Source organism: Oncorhynchus mykiss, chromosome 19 (assembly GCF_057628025.1).
Source record: "Oncorhynchus mykiss isolate SJ-2025 chromosome 19, ASM5762802v1, whole genome shotgun sequence".
NCBI classification, from domain to species: Eukaryota; Metazoa; Chordata; class Actinopteri; order Salmoniformes; family Salmonidae; genus Oncorhynchus; species Oncorhynchus mykiss.
In genome coordinates this window covers 45310535-45331378 of record NC_143040.1, presented here as the reverse complement: position 1 = coordinate 45331378, position 20844 = coordinate 45310535, and the positions used below count along the sequence as shown (strand labels likewise).

The following is a 20844-nucleotide window of genomic DNA, read 5'->3' as shown; positions in this document are numbered from 1 at the left end:
TGACTTTGACCATTTCCCATATGAAATCCTACAGTGGAGCGCGCTCACCCCGTTTGGGATTTTTGGATTGTGACCCCTGGCATTTGCCATGTTCCGCTTGCAGTATGTTTTTGATCAACTGCCGTCCATTTGATTGGTGTTTGCAATTGTGTATATGGTTCGCCCAATGCCAATAAGTAGCCATTCATTTCATGGGGGTCTTCCCTTACCACTAGATAGGCCAGCTGAAAAGTCAATTGGCTATACAGTGCCTTCAGAAAGTATTCACACCCCTTAACTTTTGCAAATGTGTTACAGCCTGAATTAAAAATGTATTAAATTGAGCTTTTGTGCCACAGGCCTACACACAATACCCCATAATGTCAAAGTGGAATTATGTTAAAAATGTATTAAATGAAAAGCTGAAATATCTTGACTCTAAGTATTAAACCCCTTTGTTATGGCAAGCCTAAATACGTGTAGGAGTAAAAATATGCTTATGTTGCATGGACTCGGTGTGCAATAATAGTGTTTTAACATGATTTTTGAATGACTACCTCATCTGTACCACACACACATGTTTATCCGTCAGGTCCCTCAGTCGAGCAGTGAATTTCAAACACAGATTCAACCACAAAGACCTGGTAGGTTTTCTAATTGAATGTTCCCATGTCTAGTTAGTCTTGACTTAAATTGGCTTTAAAATAAATTACAAGACTTGAAAATGGCTGTTTAGCAATGATCAACCACCAACTTGACAGTGCTTGAAGAATTTTGAAAAGAATCTGCAAATATTGTACAATCCAGGTGTGCAAAGCTCTGAGACTTACCCAGGCAGGCTCACAGCTATAAGTGATGCAAAATGGGATTCTAACATGTATTGACTCAGGGGTGTGAATACTTATGTCGGTTTGATATTTCTCTTTCATTTTAAATACATTTGTAAACATTTCTCTAAACATGTTTTCACTTTGTCATTATGGGGTGATGGGTGGGATGTATTTAATCCATTTTGAATTGAGGCTGTAACAACAATGTTGAATAAGTCGAGGGGTATGAATTCTTTCTAAAGGCACTGTATATCGCAAAAAAATCAAACAAAAATGTCTTAATTTCAAGATGTCCTCCCATAGATGTTTTTGCTTGTACTGTTGAAAAGCGCCATACACAACTTGAAGGAGTAGGGCATTCAAGGAGTTGGTCTGATCGGATTCCGTGAGGTCATTGGCCCCCCCCTTGCTTGAGGAGCAAATAGAGAACAAAAGAGGAAAGCCCCCCTCCACCCACTCACTCACTTGTGCAATGACTTGCCTGGACCACCTAATTCAGATGTGCCTTTTTGTTAAGTAAATCAAATAATATTTTATTTGTCACATGCACTGAATACAACAGGTGTAGACCTCACAGTGAAATGCTTACTTACAAGCCCTTAACCAACAATGCTTTAAAGAAGTTTTGAGAAAAATAGGTGTAAAGTAAAAAATGACAAAGCAACAAATAATTAAACAGCAGCAGTAAAATAACAGTAGCGAGGCTATATACAGGGGGTACCGGTACAGAGTCAATGTGTGGGTGTAACAGTTTCTTCCTTCCCTCTCCTCGCCCCTACCTGGGCTCAAACCAGGGACCCTCTGCACACATCAACAGTCACCCTTGAAGCATCGTTACCTATCGCTCCACAAAAGCTGCGGCCCTTACAGAGCAAGGGAAACAACTACTTCAAGGACTCCGCAAGTGATGTCACTGATTTTTAAATGTTATTAGCGCGCACCCCGCTAACTAGCTAGCCATTTCAAACCGGTTACAAGGGGGCACCGGTTAGTCGAGGTAATATGTACATGAAGGTAGAGTTAAAGAGACTATGCATAGATTAGCAGTAGTGTAAAAGTAGGGTCTGGGTAGCCCTTTGATTAACTGTTCCGGAGTCTTATGGCTTGGGAGTAGAAGCTGCCTTTTGGACCTAAACTTGGTGCTCCGGATACCGGTTGCCGTGCGGTAGCAGAGAGAACAGTCTATGACTAGGGTAGCTGGAGTCTGACAATTTTTAGGGCCTTCCTCTGACACCGTCTGGTATAGAGGTCCTGGATGGCAGGAAGCTTAACCACAGTGATGTACTGGGCCATATGCACTACCCTCTAGAGCCTTTCTGTCAGAGTCCGAGCAGTTGCTATACCAGGCAGTGATACAACCTGTCAGGATGCTCTCGACGGTGCAGCTGTAAAACCTTTTGAGGATCTGAGGACCCATGCCGAGTCTCCTGAGGAGGAATAGGCTTTGTCTTTCCCGCTTCAGGACTTTCTTAGTGTGTTTGGACCATGATGGTTAGTGATGTGGAGGCCAAGGAACTTGAAGCTCTCAACCTGCTCCGCTACAGCCCTTTCGATGAGAATGGGGGCGGTCCTCCTTTTCCTGTAGTCCACAATCATTTCCTTTGTCTTTGAGGGAGAGGTTGTTATCCTGGTACCACACGGCCAGGTCCCCGACCTCCCTACAGGCTGTCTCGTCGGTGATCAGACATTGGCAGACTTGATGATGGTGTTGGAGTCGTGCCTGGCAATGCAGTCATGAGTGAACAGGGAGTACAGGGGTACGCACCCCTGAGGGGCCCTTGTTTTGAGGATCAGCGTGGCAGATGTGTTGTTGCCTAGCCTTACCACCTGAGGGTGGCCCGTCAGGAAGTCCAGGATCCAGTAGCATTGGGAGGTGTTTAGTCCCAGGGTCCTTAGCTTCATGATGAGCTTTGAGGGCACAATGGTGTTGAACGCTGAGCTGTAGTCAATGAATAGCATTATTGCATAGGTGTTCCTTGTGTCCAGGTGGGAAAGAGCAGTGTGGAGTACAATAGATTGCATCATCTGTGGATCTGTTGGGGTGGTATGCAAATTGGAGTGGGAATAGGGTTTCTGGGTAATGGTGTTGATGTGAGCCATGACCAGCCTTTCAAAGCATTTCATGGCCATAGACATGAGTGCTATGGGTCGGTAGTCATTTAGGCAGGTTACCTTAGTCCCTGTGCCCAAAAAGACTATGGTGGTCTGCTTGAAACATGTTGGTATTACAGACTCCGTCGGGACAGGTTGAAAATGTCAGTGAAGACATTTGCCAGTTGGTCAGCGCATGCTCGGAGCACACGTCCTGGTAATCCATCTGGTTGGGGTTTGTACGTACGGTGACATCTTTGCACTTATTGATGAAGTCAGTGACTGATGTGGTGTACTCCTCAATGCCATCAGAATAATCCAGGAACATTTTCCAATCTGTGCTAGCAAAACAGTTCTGTAGCCAAGCATCTGCTTCATCTGACCACTTTCTTATTGACCGAGTCGCTGGTGCTTCTTGCTTTAGTTTTTGCTTGTAAGCAGGAATCGGGAGGATATAATTGTCAGATTTGCCAAATGGAGTGCGAGGGAGAGCTTTGCATGAGTCTCTGTGTGTGGAGTAAAGGTGGTCTAGAGCTTTTTAAATGTTAAAATTTTATAAAAAAATATATATATATCTTCCTCTGGTTGCACATGTAAAGTACTGGTAGAAATTCGGTAAACTGATTTACGTTTCCCGGCGTTAGTCACCGGCCACTAGGAGCGCCGCCTCCTGGATGAGAGTTTTCTTGCTTATGGCCTTATACCGCTCATTGAGTGCTGTCTTAGTGCCAGCATCGGTTTGTGGTAGTAAATAGACAGCTACGAAGAATATAGATGAAAATGCTCTTGGTAAATAGTGTGGTCTACAGCGTATCATGAGATACAAAACATTGAGACTTCCTTAGATTTCATGCACCAGCTGTTGTTTACAAATATTCATAGACCGCCAACCCTGGTCTTACCAGAGGCCGCTGTTCTATCTTGCCGAAAAAGCTTAACCCATGTTGTCGTTCAGCCACGAATTGGTGACACATAAGATGTTAGTTTTTAATGTCCCGTTGGTAGGATATACGTGATCGTAGTAAGTCGATTTTATTTGCCATTGGTTGTACGTTGGCTAATAGGGCGTTGTACGTTGGGGCGGCAGGTAGCCTAGTGGTTAGTGTTGGACTAGAAACCGAGAGGTTGCAAGATCGAATCCCCGAGCAAACAAGGTAAAAATCTGTCGTTCTGCCCCTGAACAAGGCCGTCATTGAAAATAAGGATTTGTTCTTAACGGACTTACCTTGGTTAAATGAAGGTAAATTTTTTTTAAATAAAAATGGGACCTATGGGTAAAGGGAGATTACCCACTTGCCGTCGGATCCTTACAAGGCACCCAGACCTTCGCCTTCGATGTCTCTTTCTCCTGCAAATGACTGGGATGAGGGGCCTTGTCGGGCATCTGAAGTAAATCCTTTCCGTCCGACTCGTTAAAGAAAAAGTATTCCTCCAGTACGGGGTGAGTAATCGCTGTCTTGTTATCTAGAAGCTATTTTCGGTCATACGATATTGTACAAAATAAGTTACAAATAACGTGAAAAACACACACAATAGCACTTGGTGAGGGGATCGTAAAACGCCAGCCATCTCCTCCGTCTCCATCGTAGTGTTAAATGAGATAAATTAGACTGGGGTGCCACTAAGGTTAGGGAAAGGGTTAGATTTAAAATGTTATATTTTATGGCTGTGTCAGATAGTGACTGGCCTGCAGAGTTGTGGGATTTAAACATTGAATCTGAGCTCAAAATCAATTTGCTATAAGGAAAGGGTGTTTTAATCAGTTATATCTTCATCTTTCATCTTCAACAGGCAAGGGCATGGAGGAGGTGAAGAGACTGCTGCTGTTGATCCTAGGCTGTGCTGTACAGGTAACATTGCCTTTTCTAACATATTAAACAGATTTTAAACAGATTTTCTTGCAAAATTGATTTGATCTCAATGATAATCTGAATGAATAAAGTTAAAATTACAAAACATTAACAAACCCTTTTAATTGAGCCAATCAGGTAGGCCTACATTAGAATTAGATTTCCATTCGAAGACTGAGTTGGTGTAGAAGCAGTCAGTCATATCCTTTTATTATACTGTAAACTATTGGCTTTGGCAAACTTTATACATATTGTGTGTGTGTTCAGTACCAGTCAAGTTTGGACACAACTACTCATTCAAGGGTTTTTCTTTATTTTTACTATTTTCTACATTGTAGAATAATAGTGAAGACATCAAAACTACACATATGGAATCATTGTTGTAACCAAAAAAAGTGTTAAACAAATCAAAATATATGAGATTTTTCAAAGTAGCCACCCTTTGCCACGATGACAGCTTTGCACACTCTTGGTATTCTCTCAACCAGCTTCATGAGGAATGCTTTTCTAACGGTCTTGAAGGAATTCTCACATATGCTGAGCACTTGTTGGCTGATTTTCCTTCACTCTGCGGTCTAACTCATCCCAAACCATCTCATTTGGGTTGAGGTCGGGGGTTTGTGGCCAGGTCATCTGATGCAGCACTCATCACTCTCCTTTTTGGTCAAATTGCCCTTACATAACCTGGAGATGTGTTTTGGGTCATTGTTCTGTTGAAAAATAAATTATAGTCCCACTAAGCGCAAACCAGATGGGATGGCGTATATCTGCAGAATGCTGTGGTAGCTATGCTGGTTAAGTGTGCCTTGAATTCTAAATAAATCAGTGTCAACAGCAAAGAACCATTACACCACTTCCTCCATGCTTCAGACCAAAGGACATATTTCCACCAGTCTAATGTGTTTCTTGGCTCGTGTTTCTTGCCCCAGGCAAGTCTCTTCTTCTTATTGGTGTCCTTTTTAGTGTTTTCTTTGCAGCAATTCGACCATGAAGGCCTGAATCACGCAGTCTCATCTGAACAGTTGATGTTGAATTGTGTCTTTTACTTGAACTCTGATGCATTTATTTGGGCTACAATTTCTGAGGCTGGTAACTCTAATGAACTTATCCTCTGCAGCAGAGGTAACTCTGGATCTTTCTTTCCTGTGGTGGTCCTCATGAGAGCCAGTTTCATAATAGCGCTTGATGATTTTTGCAAATGCACTTGAAGAAACTGTCAAAGTTCTTGAAATGTTCCAGATTGACTCACCTTAATGTCTTAAAGTAATGATGGACTGTTGTTTTTCTTTGCTTTTTTTGAGCTGTTCTTGCCATAATATGGACTTGGTCTTTTACCAAATAGAGCTATCTTCTGTATACTACCTCTATCTTGTCACAACACAACTCATTGTCTCAAACGCATTAAGAAAGAAAATCCACAATTTAACTTTTAACACTGCACACCTGTTAATTGAAATGCATTCCAGGCAACTACCCCATGAAGCTGGTTGAGAGAATGCCAAGAGTGTGCAAAGGGTGGCTACTTTGAAAAATGTTAAATACATTTTGATTTGCTGAACACTTTTTTTTGGTTACTACATGATTCCATGTGTTATTTCATAGTTTTGATGTCTTCACTATTATTCTACAATGTAGAAAATAGTAAAAATAAAGAAACCCTGGAATGAGCAGGTGTCCAAACTTTTGACTGGTACTGAATGTGTATAAATGTATACGTTTTGTCACATATACCGGATGTGAAATGTGCTGTTTTACAGGGTCAGCCATAGTAGTATGGTGCCCCATCAGGCAAATTAGGGTTAAGTGCCTATATTTCTTTTCACGTTGTTGACTCAGGTATTTGAACTAGCTACATTTCGGTTGGCCCAGCGCTCTAACTGCTAGTCTACCTGGCGCCCCACCTTGCACCTGATCACACCAGGAAGTAAAGCTGCATTGGCATAACTTTACAAGTTAGAACGCATCCCTGTATTAACTGAAACAGATAACATTAAACATTAGTGCAACAGCAACGGCCTGTTATCTTATCAGCATTTTAGGAATCAATTCAAAATGTCCCTCCAAAGTTTTGAGATTAATTTCTCTTTTGAAGTCAACATGTCCTATGTAGCACCAGTATAACAGAGCATGTAAGAGGCTCATAGAGATAAAGGGTTAAATAGTGCAGGGCCCACCCACCTGTGCCTATACCAGAGGCTGTACTGTTCCATTCCCTTGGCTGGATCTCTGTAGCTTCAGCTCTGAACACTATTGTTTTCATTCCCTCCAATCACCTGGCCTCTCCCCCTCTTTTTTTTCTCTCTTTGTTACACTGCCCTGGTTTTTCTTGTTCCTGGGGAAAAAGCAGGATAGAGATGAAGTGTTGAATAGTTGTTGACTTTTCCTCAGTTATTTTTCCGATACCCCCCAAAAAATGCATAGATGTAATACATTTTCAAAGTTGATGCATTATCTATATCTCTTAATTGTTTTCTCCCATTTGAATGGTAATTACTCAAGTCTGTGCTTCCTCAAGTCCTCCACATTACCCTTAACCGTATTTCTATAAGATTTAGAACATTCTTTTCAAATGGCTTATTCATATTTATGACCATTCAAACACCCAGTCCTTTGTGTTCAATAGAGAATGTGAAAACCTGATTTAGTTTATAGTCGCGACCTATAGGTATCTAATAGAAATGCCTGCCATTGTTACTTCCTCTGCAGTGTGAGAGGAAAGAAGAGATCATTGAGAAAATCAAACTGCTCGACATCGAGAAGCAGGCAGCCATCGTCTCCCACATTCAAGAGGTGAGTAGTGCAGATGTTCACGTCAAAGCAGGCACACATGTTCATGCGCATCAGCCCTTCCTTTTTTTGTAGCGAATTCTTTTTCTCATGTTATCTTCAGGTACGCATCTGGCTAAATCTGGCACATTTACAGAAACCTTGATTGATGTGCACTGTCCCTGTCAAATAAATCTAATGATGTAAAGACATATTCAGGTTTTACTCCTAGGCCTACACTTTAACAGTATGGCATTTCCATTGACATTTAGGTGATCATGTTCATGCGTGTCTGTCAATTTGTGTATTGAGAATATTTTATCACATGTACTTTGCATCTTCACATAGACACATTAAAGTCTTATTCCCAGGCCTACAGTAATATATTTATTTTGACAATATTGTTATTTTTTGCTTCACAGACACAGAAATACAAGGGAGGGGCACTGTTACTACACATGTATTGGGTTTCAATGTAGAACTTATGGCATTCCTGTTGACATGGTTATATTGTCTGTCTACCCCTTCAGGTGACCCATAACCAGGAGAATGTGTTGGACATGCAGTGGCTGGAGCTGCCAGACATGCCCCCTGAGGAGCTCAACCCCCTGTCCCGTAACATGGCCCTGCACCTCCGCAAACTCATAGATGAACGAGATGAATGTGCAGAGGTTGGCATCTAAGACGGAACAAGTCTGAAACGCGTGCAAATCAACTGTATTACCCACAATAAATGTACTGTCATTCAGACTTGATTTGTGCCCTTTCTATACACAGTCAATAGACTGACAGAATTCTTCTCCACCATCCTCCAGGTGATCGTGGAGCTGACCCAGGAGAAGGACTACCTCCAGTCCCAGCAGCCCTCCAATCACATGGGTTACCCCTGTCCTGAGAGGAATGTGTTGGGCCTGGACGGACCCGTCTCACTGCTGTCCAAAGAGGACCGCCAGCACCTGGCTGTGGAGCTGGCCGACACTAAAGCCAAACTGAGACGCTCACGGCAGGAACTGTGAGTCAGAATAGGGGAGAGGTTAGAGTCGGGGGTAACATTTTAGCATTTAGTACATTTTAATAAGAAAAATAATTCCCTAAGATGTTAACTTCAGAAACACTGCAAGCCCTCAGAAAATATATTGACCCTAAATAAACTACACTTAACACGATTACAAAAATGTATATATGTCTGAATAAATGTATTTGCCAACCTAATGTGTGCTGTCTCTCTCCCAGGGAGGAGAAGACTGAGCATCTGATGGATACCAAACATGAGGTGGAGAGGCTGGACCTGGAGATGCAGAAACTCAAGCAAGAGGTGTGAATTTCCTCTTTAATTTAGAAAGATTTCCTCCAAATCTTGACCACAAATGACATGTTAGAAAAGCTTTGAAATTCCATCTTCAGAAGTTTCACAGTGGTGAACATTTTAGCTGATGTCACATTCTCAAAGCCATTACAATTTTTGGATATTCATATGAGACTAGGAAATTCTGAAATGGAAAGATCTGTTATTTTGCCGTAACCTCCAGTACATCTAGTTTGTTGTATAATTCATGTGCCTTTACTTTGCAACAACCAAACAGAGGCAGTATACAATTTCTGCAATTATAACCTCCAGACCAGATCCATAGTGTGCTTTTATGCCCTGTGCAGAACATGCAGGTGCTGGCGGAGGCACGGTCGGTGCGTGCCTACAGGGATGAGGTGGATGCTCTGAGGGAGAAGGCAGCCAAGGTGGACAGACTGGACACAGAGCTGTCACGCTGCAAGGAGAGGCTACACGACGTCCACTTTTACAAGACACGAGTCGAGGTGAGAGACACTGAGCATTGAATTTAATTTATTTAAACTCACCAACATCAATTTCATGAAAGCTAGAATAAAATACAATACTGTACATTAACAACACATGTAAAAGGAAAATACTTTTGTTTGCTCCACTGTTCATGCACCTTTGTTTGAAAGTGCGGTAGGGACAGCATTTATTTTTCTCATTATCAACACGCATCCGCATGTATAGCCTATCTCATCTGTCAAGACGAATTAATATTGGTTGTGCAAATTAAGACCCATACTCCTTAGCAGCACGTCTTTCATGTCTCTGGGTCAAATCAGTTCCACTTCATTGACTAGAACCCCTGCTGTCTCTGTCACAGGGGAACAATGGCACCTCCTGATCAGCAGAATTGAGTTTGTCCAGGAAGGGAGCTCCACAGCTGTTAGTGGCAGGCCTTTGAATCACTATATTTCCTATTGTCTCCATCTATGCCTCATTTATATTTCACTGTCTCCTTACTGAGATTAAAAAAATCTATGGCTACATCGCTACATTGCAGTCCGACTGAACGGAATTACAAATCACCTTGATTCCCAAATAACTACTCATAATGTGATCATGATTATTAAACCTGCACAGCGTCTCAGGCCAATCCCCTTCAACACGCTCTATATGTCCCTCTGTTTTAGGGCTGTCCCTAAAATCTCCATCGACCAATCAATTGGTCAAAAATTGTAAACATGTATTTTCCATAAATAGACAACCCTATGTGTTTTTAATAAAATCAACTATATCTACTGAACTTGTTTGATGCTTTAAGCATGCTGTTTGATTAAATCATTAAGACACACAAATGACTTGAGGGAGCCAGAGATAAAGATGGCCTACCTGGAAGAAGAAAAAAAACTGTTCCTGACTCTCTTCCTCCCACTGCTGCTGGCCTTCGCAAATTCTGCCATTAACCTCTCTGGAATATGTGGGACGGTAGCGTCCCACCTCAACAACAGCCAGTGAAATTGCAGGGCGCCAAATTAAAACCGACAGAAATTCCATAATTAAAATTCCTCAAACATACAAAGTATTTTACACCATTTTAAAGATACACTTGTTGTAAATCCAGCCACAGTGTCCGATTTCAAAAAGGCTTTACGACGAAAGCACACCAAATGATTGTTAGGTCAGTACCTTGTCACAGAAAAACACAGCCACAAAAAGCAGAAATGGAGATAAAATGAATCACTAACCTTTGATCTTCATCAGATGACACTCAAAGGGCTTCATGTTACACAATACATGTATGTTTTGTTCGATAAAGTTCATATTTATATCCAAAAATCTTAGTTTACATTGGCGTATTATGTTCAGTAGTTCCAAAACATCCTGTGATTTTGCAGAGAGCCACATCAATTTACAGAAATACTCATAATAAACATTGATAAAAGATACAACTGTTATGCATGGAATTTTAGATCCACTTCTCCTTAATGCAACCGCTGTGTCAGATTTCAAAATAACTTCATGGAAAAAGCACTGCATGCAATAATCTGAGTACAGTGCTCAGACAACAACAAAACAAGCATACAGATATCCGCGATGTTGTGGAGTCAACAGAAGTAAGAAATAGCATTATAAATATTCACTTACCTTTGATCTTCATCAGAATGCACTCCCAGGAATCCCAGTTCCACAATAAATGTTTGTTTTGTTCGATAAAGTCCATAATTTATGTCCAAATACCTCCTTTTTGTTCGCGTACACAATCCAAACTCACGAGGCGCGGGCAAGGCCAGGCGAAAGTTCAGACAAAAAGTAATATTACAGTTCGTAGAAACATGTCAAACGAAGGATAGAATCAATCTTTAGGATGTTTTTATCAATAATCTTCATTAATGTTACTGGTAATAGGGTACGTTAGTGGTCGGCAACCTTTTCAATTTGGAGTACCAATTTACTCTTACCATTTCTACCGATCTGCTTGCCAGTTATGATTTTCGTATACACATTTTTGTGTAACGGTTTCATTTAATTTATAATAGTCTCAATCATTGTCATGTGTTTAATATGAATTATATCAAAATTTAAATTATACAAATCTAAAAGCAGGTAGAAAATATCCCGATAAAAATGTATATAAATCACATTGACTATCATGGCCTGTCTGCAATGAACTTGTATCAACTATCGACTGTGTCCGGCCCGACGCTCACGCTAGCAAACATCCAACATTGTATCAAATATCCTGGGCCCTCAGTTTCCTGCGCAAGTGAGCTCAGGACAGACAGCTGTAGGCTATTTGCGCAAGGAATAAGAAGTAATTGGGTGTTTTTATGTTTTCACTGGATCTGAGCATTACATCTTTCCCATTCATGCCGAGTGGTTATCGATAGGGAGAGAGCTGGAAAATGTTTCAAATAGTTTGAGGAACTCATTCTCATTGGATAATAAAAATACTTTGTTTACTTGCTGTTTGAGGTGAAGAAAAAAATGCTTTATATGCCTAATTCTATGCATAATCAGCTGTGAGTCCTTACTCAACGTTGGTTGACAGGAGGGCTCCAAACGAGACGATTAATAAATTGGCAAAACTCGTAAATGGGATGAAATAAACCAAAACTTGTTTCTCACAGGTGTAGCATGCGTTGTGAGCATTGCAAACATGTCCATGGTGATATAAGTAATGGGGAATTGATAGACACTAACAATCAAAGGGCAAACAATTCACACAATTAAGTTATGAAACCATGAATTCGCAGAAGAGAGCACATTCTGGAGAGATACTGTAAGTGCCTTTTGCATCTTAGCCACACACCCCTTTTTCTTGGACCGTGGCATCACCGCGACCTCAGTGGATTAGTCCACTGAGATGGCCGTGAATCAGACAGGTGTCTCGTGTGCCATTAAGGAAAAAAACTTTAAATGTAGATATTTGCGATGCTCAACTAAAAAAATCTTGGTCAACCAACAGCTTATCGACCAGTCGACTAAATGGGGTTAACCCTACTTTGTTTCCATCTGACAGTTTGTCTGTGTTTCTTCTGTGTGTGTGTATTTCCAGGAGCTGAGAGAGGACAACGTGACTCTGATTGATACCAAAGCCATGCTGGAAGAGCAGCTGGGGGCAGCCAGGGGGCGCTGTGACAAACTACATGAGTTGGAGAAGGAGAACCTGCAGCTGCGCTCCAAACTCCATGACATGGAGATGGTAAGAAATGCAGTAGGGATTGGTCCATCTGTCTGTTTGCCTGTCCATCTGTGTGTGCTATATGTCAGTGTATGTTATGTCAATGCAGTGTTTGTGTATACAGTGCATCCGGAAAGTATTCAGACCCCTTAACTTTTTCCACATTTTATGTTAGCCTTTTTCTATTATTTTTTTTTTTTTAAAGTCCCTCATCAGTCTACACACATTGCCCAATAATGACAAAGCAAAAACAGGTTTTTAGAAATTTCTGCAAATATATTTGGAGTTTCTCCCATTTTTTTTCTGCAGATCCTCTCAAGCTCTGTCAGGTTGGATGGGAAGTGTCGTTGCACAGCTGTTTTCAGGTCTCTCCAGTTCAAGTCCAGGCTCTGGCTGGGCCACTCAAGGATATTCAGAGACTTGTCCCAAGCCTCTCCTGCATTGTCTTGGCTGTGTGCTTAAGGTTATTGTCCTGTTGGAAGGTGAACCTTCGCCCCAGTCTGAGGTCTTGAGATCTCTGGAGCAGGTTTTCATCAAGCATCAGGTTTCCTCCAGACATGACGCTTGGCATTCAGGCCAAAGATATCAGTCTTGGTTTCATCAGACCAGAGAATCTTGTTTCTCATTGGCTGAAGTGTCCTTTAGGTGCCTTTTGTCAAACTCCAAGCGGGCTGTCATGTGCATTTTATTGAGGATAAGCTTTCGTCTGGCCACCCTACAATAAAGGCCTGATTGGTGGAGTGCTGCAGAGACGGTTGTCCTTCTGGAAGGTTCTTCCATCTCCACAGAGGAACTCTGGAGCTCTCTGAGTGACCATATGGTTGTTGGTCACCTCCCCGACCAAGGCCCTTCTCCCACGATTGCTCCGTTTGGCTGGACGGCCAGCTCTAGGAATAGTCTTGGTGGTTCCAAACTTCTTCCATTTAAGAATGATGGAGGCCAATATGTTATTGGGGACATTCAATGCTGCAGACATTTTTTGGTACTCTTCCCCAGATCTGTGCCTCGACACTATCCTGCCTCGGAGCTCTACAGACATTCCTTTGACCTCATTGCTTGGTTTTTGCTCTTACATGCAATGTCAACTGTGGGACCTTTATATAGACAAGTGTGTGCCTTTCCAAATCATGTCCAATCAATTAAATTTACCACAGGTGGACTATAATCAAGTTGTGGAAACATCTCAATAATGATCAATGAAATAAGGATGCACCTGAGCTACATTTTGAGTCTCATAGCAAATAAATGTGATACAATTTCTAAACCTGTTTTAGCTTTGTTATTATGGGGTATTGTGTGTAGATTGACGAGGGGAACAAATTAATTGAATCCGTTTTAGAATAAGGCTGTAACGTAACAAAATGTGGAAAAAATCAAGGGGTCTGAATAATTTCCGAATGCTCTGTTAACTGTGTATATGTTGGTGTGTGTCTGACTCACCCTGCTGTCCCTCTCAGGACCGGGTCACAGATAAGAAGCGCCTGGAGGAGTTGATAGAGGAGAACATGCTGCTGGAGATCTCTCAGAAACAGAGCATGAACGAGTCTACCCACCTTGGCTGGGAGCTGGAGCAGCTGGCTAAGAACAATGACAACAGCGACAGTAAAGGCGCACATGCATATTCTCTCTCTCACTTCACTCACTTCACTCACTTCACTCACTTCACTCACTTCACTCACTTCACTCACTTCACTCACTTCACTCACTTCACTCACTTTACTCACTCACTCACTCACACTAAACATGTGTAGGTTTTTCCCCAGCTACATCACTTTGAGTAGTGGGCCTGTACTGTTCAGTTCATAGGTTTGTTTTCCGGGGCCACCCATACATAACATGTCTGCACGCATGTAGTCACTGTAGGGTCTGCTAAATGGCACATATATTATTCTGCTGACAGCCAACGTGTATAAATCATCTTTGATTAGTTGCTGATGGAGATTTTGGTTGAAAAATGCTGAAAATCAAAGATTCTCAGTGAATCCTGACAGAACTTGTGGCGCAACCTAAAATAAAAATTAAGTTCAAGCACTATGCTGTTGATACTTGAATTAGGCAATTGAATAGTATCATCATTTCAGTTTTTTTATTAGAGAGGTTGAACATCACTGTAGATTTACACGACATGTCTTTGCAGTGGTGTGTGTGTGAGGGGTTATATTTTGGCCTCTGTGTTGAAGTTAATATTTAACTCTGTATTGTCAGAAAGGTAATATAGTAACTCAGCAGCTGGCTCAGCTGTTTCCCTCGGCCCCACATGTATCACTGTGCCTGGTCCTCTAACTGTCAACACATACAGATGTGCTCATATTTGTTGGTTCCCCTCCACAAAAAACGAAGAATGCACACTTTTCTCTGAAATAACTTGAAACTGACAAGCAATTGGCCTCCACCATTGTTTATTCCATATTTAATAGAAATGAGTCTTTGCTTTAGATTTTTATTCAACATAATATTGTGAATAAGAAAACAAATGAAAATGGCATGGACAAAAATTATGGGACCCGTAACCTAATATTTTGTTGCACAACCTTTAGAGGCAATCAAATGTTTTCTGTAGTTCTCAATGAGACTTCTGCACCTGTTAACAGGTAGCTTGGCCCACACTTCCTGAGAGAACTGCTCCAGCTGTCTCAGGTTTGATGGGTGCCTTCTCCAGACTGTAAGTTTCATCTCTTTCCATAGATGTTCGATAGGATTCAGACCAGGACTCATAGAAGGCCACTTCAGAATTGTCCTATGTTTTGTTCTTATCCGTTCTTGGGTGCTTTTAGCCGTGTGTTTTGGGTCATTATCCTGTTGGAGGACCCATGACCTGCGACTGAGACTGAGCTTTCTGACACTGGGCAGAACATTTCGCTCCAGAATGCCTTGATAGTCTTGATTTTATTTTGCCCTACACAGATTCAAGGCACCGTGTGTCAGGCACAGCAAAGCAGCCCCAATACAGAACCGAGCCTCCTCCATGTTTCAATGTCGGTATGGTGTTCTTTTCTTAAAAAGCTTCTTTTCATCTGTGAACAGAGAGCTGATGTGACTTGCCAAAAAGCTCCAGTTTTGACTCATCTGTCCGAAAGGCATACTCCCAGAAGGATTGTGGCTTGTCAATGTGCAGTTTAGCAAATTCCTTAATGGCTTTTATGTTTTTCTTTCAAAAGTGGAGTCCTCTTGGGTCTTCTTCCATGGAGCCCGCTTTCGCTCAAAACGCGGCAGATGGTGCGATCAGAAACTGACGTACCTTCACCTTGGAGTTCAGCTTGTATCTCTTTGGGAATTATCCTTGGTTCTTTTTCAACCATTTGCACTCTCCTTCTGTTCAATCTGGGGTCGATTTTCCTCTTGCGGCCGCACCCAGGGAGGTTGGCTACAGTTCCATGGACCTTAAACTTCTTAATAATATTTGCAACTGTTGTCACAGCAACATCAAGCTGCTAGGATATGGTCTTGTAGCCTTTACCATTACCATGCTTGTCTATTATTGTCTTTCTGATCTCCTCAGACAAATCTCTCCTATGCTTTCTCTGGTCCATGTTCAGTGTGGTGCACACAATGATCCCAAACAGCTCAGGGATTACTTTACTCTATTTAAATAGGCTGAATGACTGATTACAAGATTGGAGACGTGTGATACAAATTAGGTTGAAATATCACTATAATCCAATGATTTATTGTCTTTTCTAGGGGGTACCAACAAATGTGTCCATGACATTTTAGAATATCTTTGTAGAATATGCAATAAATAATATTTTCACAGCTTCTTTGCTTTATTCTATGACATACCTAAGGCATGCAAGTATAAAAAATAGCTTTTAATTTGATCACTTCTTTCAGGAGGAATGAAGCATTATTTCAATGAGCTGTGAGGGTACCAACAAATTTGAGCACGACTGTATGTATTATGTAAATCTACACACAATACTTACAATATAGAAATCTACAGTGTGCTATAAATGTGGCTGACTCAAACTTTCCACACCGATTCAGTCAAAACGAAAAATATCCATTATGCAAGCAACCAAAGCTGCTCTCTCAATCACTTCCACACACTATTCTAAATAAATATACATACTTCTGATCCCAATGTCATACTGTACAGTACACAAATGCATTGGATTAATCAAGCCCCCCCCCCCCCTGTGCAGCGCGCAAGTCGTTTGTGTGTGAGCTGAATGAGTCTACGTCGAGCCGTCTGCTGAAGCTGGAGAAAGAGAACCAGGTTCTGCAGACCACCATACAGGAGCTCAGAGAGGCTTCCCTAAGTCTAGAGGAGGGCCAGCTACATACCTTGGAGCTGGAGAGTGAGAACCAGGGCCTCTGCAAGAAGGTACTGTACAGACACACACTGATTGCGCAAAGACACACACATACTAGAGACAGACTTGCGTACATGCACGTTCAGCCACTCTGATGCACAGGGATGGGGGCCACACACCTTGAATACAGAAAAAAAGCATGCAGAAGGTACTGTATGCGGGTCCCACATTATTTTATAGATTGACAGTCTCTATGTTGTGGGATACTATATGCTGGTCCCACATGTCCTATAAAGTTGGTCTGCAGTATGCATTGCAGTATGTTTTGTGGTGCAGTTAAAGCATGTGGGTGGGAGCAGAGCAGCATGTACCGGATTAATGCAATATTTATCTTATTTGGCATTGGCCCAGCACCGGTGTGGATGTTTTTAATGTACAGTGCATTCGGGAAAGTATTCGGACCCCTTGACTTTTTCCATGTGTTGTCCCTGTCACGTTAGACTTATTTTCTAAAATGGATTCAATTGTTTTTTTCCCCCCTCATCAGTCTACACCCAATACCCCACATAATAACAAAGTGAAATATCACAATTACACAAGTATTCAGATCCTTTTACTCAGTACTTTGTTGAAGCTTATTTGGCAGATATTACAGCCTCGAGTCTTCTTGGGTATGACGCTACAAGCTTAGAACACCTGTATTTGGCGAGTTTCTCCCTTTCTTCTCTGCAGATCCTCTCAATCTCTGTCAGGTTGGATGGGGATTGTTGCTGCACAGCTATTTCCAGGTCTCTCTGTAGATGTTAGATTCAAGGGTTCAAGTCCAGGCTCTGGCTGGGCCACTCAAGGACATTGAGACTTGTCCCGAAGCCACTCCTGCGTTGTCTTGGCTGTGTGCTTAGGGTCATTGTCCTGTTGGAAGGTGAACATTCGCCACAGTCTGAGGTCCTGAGCACTCTGGAGCATGTTTTCTTCAAGGATTTCTCTGTACTTTTCTCTGTTCATCTTTCCCTCAGTCCTGACTGATCTCCCAGTCCCTGCCGCTGAAAAACATCCCCAAAACATGATGCTACCACCACCATGCTTCACCATAGGGATGGTGCCAGGTTTCCTCCAGATGTGTGACACTTGGCATTCGGGCCAAAGAGTTTAATCTTGGTTTCATCAGACCAGAGAATCTTGTTTCTCATGGTCCGAGTGTCCTTTAGGTGCCATTTGGCAAACTCCAAGCGGGCTGTCATGTGCCTTTTACTACCATTAAGGCCTGATTTGTGAGGTGCTGAAGAGATGGTTGTCCTTCTGGAAGGTTCTTCCATCTCCACAGACAACTCTGGAGCTCTGTCAGTGACCATTGGGTTCTTGGTCACGTCTCAGACCAAGGCCCTTCTCCCACGATAGCTCATTTTGGCCGGGCGGCCAGCTCTAGGAAGAGCCTTGGTGGTTCCAAACTTCTTCCATTTAAGAATGGAGTTGACTGTGTTCTTGGGCATCTTCAATAGATAGATGTTGGTACCCTTCCCCAGATCTGTGCCTCGAAACAATCCTGTCTCGGATCTCTACAGACAATTGCTTTGACCTCATTGCTATGACCTCTCTGCTCTGGCTTGATGAATTTGTTTGTGCTTTCAATCATGATTGTCATCCATCATCCATTCCTTCCCTAGCTGGAGCATCTGCAGACCCTGCTGGACCAGGAGAAGCAGACAACCCAGGACATGGAGGGTCTTGGGGAAGATCTACTCAAAGACAAGCAGAAACTGAATAAGGCTCTGGAGACACTGCAGGAAGACAAGGACAGACAGGTACACACTACTTCTAACCTTGCGCATGCTAAATGCACCACTGATTGTGTATGTCATCTGGTCCCGCTTATGTCACTGTTGTCCCACCTGACTGTCTTTGTGTGTTCTCCAGATCTCTGAGCTGGCGCAGGAGAAGGAGCACCTGAGCCAGGCGGTGAGCTCCCTGCGTCAGCGTGCCCAAGCCAACAGTGAGGCTCGGGTCAGGGAGGTGGAGACGGAGAACCGCGTCCTCCACCAGACCATCACGGACACAGGGTCCAAGCTGGCCCGGCTAGAGGCCCAGGGCAAGCAGTCGACTAAGGAGCTGGAGACACTGAGGGAGAGGGGGGAGCGCTGTGAGGAGCTGGAGAGGGAGACTGCACATCTTGGGAGGAGCAAAGAGCAGCTTCAGAGGGAGGTGAGGGAGGTCATTCTTGCGCTCACACTTGTTTTGCCAAATCTGCAGAGGTCTTTGAAGAATGCGATCCACAATCACTGCAAGTAAAACAATCAGTGTATTCAACTTAGGTAAAACAATCACATATCACAATGATTTCAACATGACTACTGTAACTGTAAACATAGGTGGCGTCGCTGATGATTACGTGTGACCGGGCCGAGGCCCTGGAGAGAGACAACGCCAGCCTGGAGCAGGACAACCGGAGGCTGAAGAAGCAGGCGGACATGGCCCAGAACACCAGCCTGCGCCTGACTACTCTGGAGAAGGACCACAGCCTCCTGGACCAGGAGAACCTGGAGCTCCGCCGCACTGTGGAATCTCTTCGGCCAGCCGCAGTGCGCCTGGCCCAGCTCCAGCAAGAGAATGGGGAGCTAGAGCGGGACAGGGAGGAGCTGGCCCGGTCTGTGGAGGAGCTGAGGTCCCAGGGGAAAAGGGCAGAGAGGCTGGAGATAAGCATCAGCAGCCTGGGTCAGGAGAACCAGAGGCTCCAGCAGAGCCTGGACAACAGCTCCACAAAGATCCAGGGGCTGGAAAGGGAGCTAAGGCAGGCCGAGGCCGAGACAGGGGGGCTAAGAAGGGAGCTGGAGGAGGTGTGCCTGGTGGCAAAACGCCTGGAGGCAGTGGAGAAGGAGAAGAGGGGGCTGGAGCAAGAACTGGGCCAGTCAGAGAAGGTACGTCTGTGTGTTATGTGTAAACTGTAGTTGCTTTGTCTTAAGTACTCCTGATTTCAATTAAATTAAATTGCAGGAGAGTAAGCAGCTGGAGAAGGAGGCACGGAGGCTGTGGCAGCAGCTGGAGGTGAAGGAGAGGGTTCTGGAGGAGAGTGCTCTGAGGCTGGCCTCCCTGGAGAAGGAGGGCATCACCAAGGAGAAAGAGCTGGAGAGGTTAAAGGAGGCGACTGGGAAGGTCAAAGAGCTAGAGAGGGAGAACAAGGAGCTGCAGAAACAGGCCACGATTGACAAGAGGACCCTGGCCACACTCCGAGAGGTATGTATGGGGAAGTTCTGAGGATAATATAGGCTACATTAGATTGTAGAGAAGTACGTGTACTATGCAGTATATACAGTGCCTTCGGAAAATATTCAGACCCCTTGACTTTTTCCACATTCTGTTACGTTACAGCCTTATTATAAAATTGATTAAACATTTTTTTTCAGCAATCTGGAAATACCCCATAATGACAAAGCGAAAACATATTTTAGAAATCTTTGCAAATGTATTAAAAATAAAAAACAGATACTGTTTCCATTGATCATCCTTGATGTTACTACAACTTGATTGAAGGCCACCTGTGGTGAATTCATTGGACATGATTTGGAAAGGCACACACCTGTCTATGTAAGGTCTCACAGTTGACAGTGCCAGAGCAAAAACCATGCTATGAGGTCGAAGGAATTGTCCGTAGAGCTCCGAGACAGGATTGTGTCGAATCACAGATCTAGGAAGGGTACCAAAAAGATTCTGCAGCATTGAATGTCCCCAAGAACACAGTGGCCTCATCATTCTTAAATGGAAGAAGTTTGGGACCACCAAGACTCTTCCTAGAGCTGGCCAAACGGCGCAATCGTGGGAGAAGGGCCTTGGTCAGGGAGGTGACCAGGAACCCGATGGTCACTCTGACAGAGCTCCAGAGTTCCTCTGTGTAGATAGGAGAACCTTCCAGAAAGACAACCATCTCTGTAGCACTCCACCAATCAGGCCTTTATGGTAGAGTGGCTAGACTGAAGCCACTCCTCAATAAAAGGCATATAACAGCCCGCTTGGAGTTTGCCAAAAGGCACCTAAAGACCCTCAGCCTGAATGCCAAGCGTCACGTCTGGAGGAATCCTGGCACCATCCCTACGGTGAAGTATAGTGGTGGCATTATCATGCTGTG

The 20844-nt window shown here is 43.2% G+C and overlaps 1 protein-coding gene across 2 annotated transcripts in view; it reads left to right on the top strand.

Moving 5' to 3' along the window:
• Nucleotides 1-20844, top strand: part of ccdc88c (coiled-coil and HOOK domain protein 88C) — an 84031-nt gene that overhangs the window by 36170 nt on the left and 27017 nt on the right. For both annotated transcript variants that reach the window (XR_016488681.1, XM_021574068.3), the window contains exons 5-17: nt 4692-4750; nt 7457-7540; nt 8047-8187; nt 8332-8528; nt 8750-8831; nt 9170-9328; nt 12349-12495; nt 13932-14076; nt 16617-16798; nt 18392-18529; nt 18642-18926; nt 19094-19639; nt 19716-19955. Coding sequence is in view for 1 of the 2 variants with exons in the window: in XM_021574068.3 (XP_021429743.3) it covers nt 4692-4750; nt 7457-7540; nt 8047-8187; nt 8332-8528; nt 8750-8831; nt 9170-9328; nt 12349-12495; nt 13932-14076; nt 16617-16798; nt 18392-18529; nt 18642-18926; nt 19094-19639; nt 19716-19955 (2405 nt within the window). In the remaining variant the exon portion in view is untranslated. The remainder of the gene's footprint in view (nt 1-4691; nt 4751-7456; nt 7541-8046; nt 8188-8331; nt 8529-8749; nt 8832-9169; nt 9329-12348; nt 12496-13931; nt 14077-16616; nt 16799-18391; nt 18530-18641; nt 18927-19093; nt 19640-19715; nt 19956-20844) is intronic.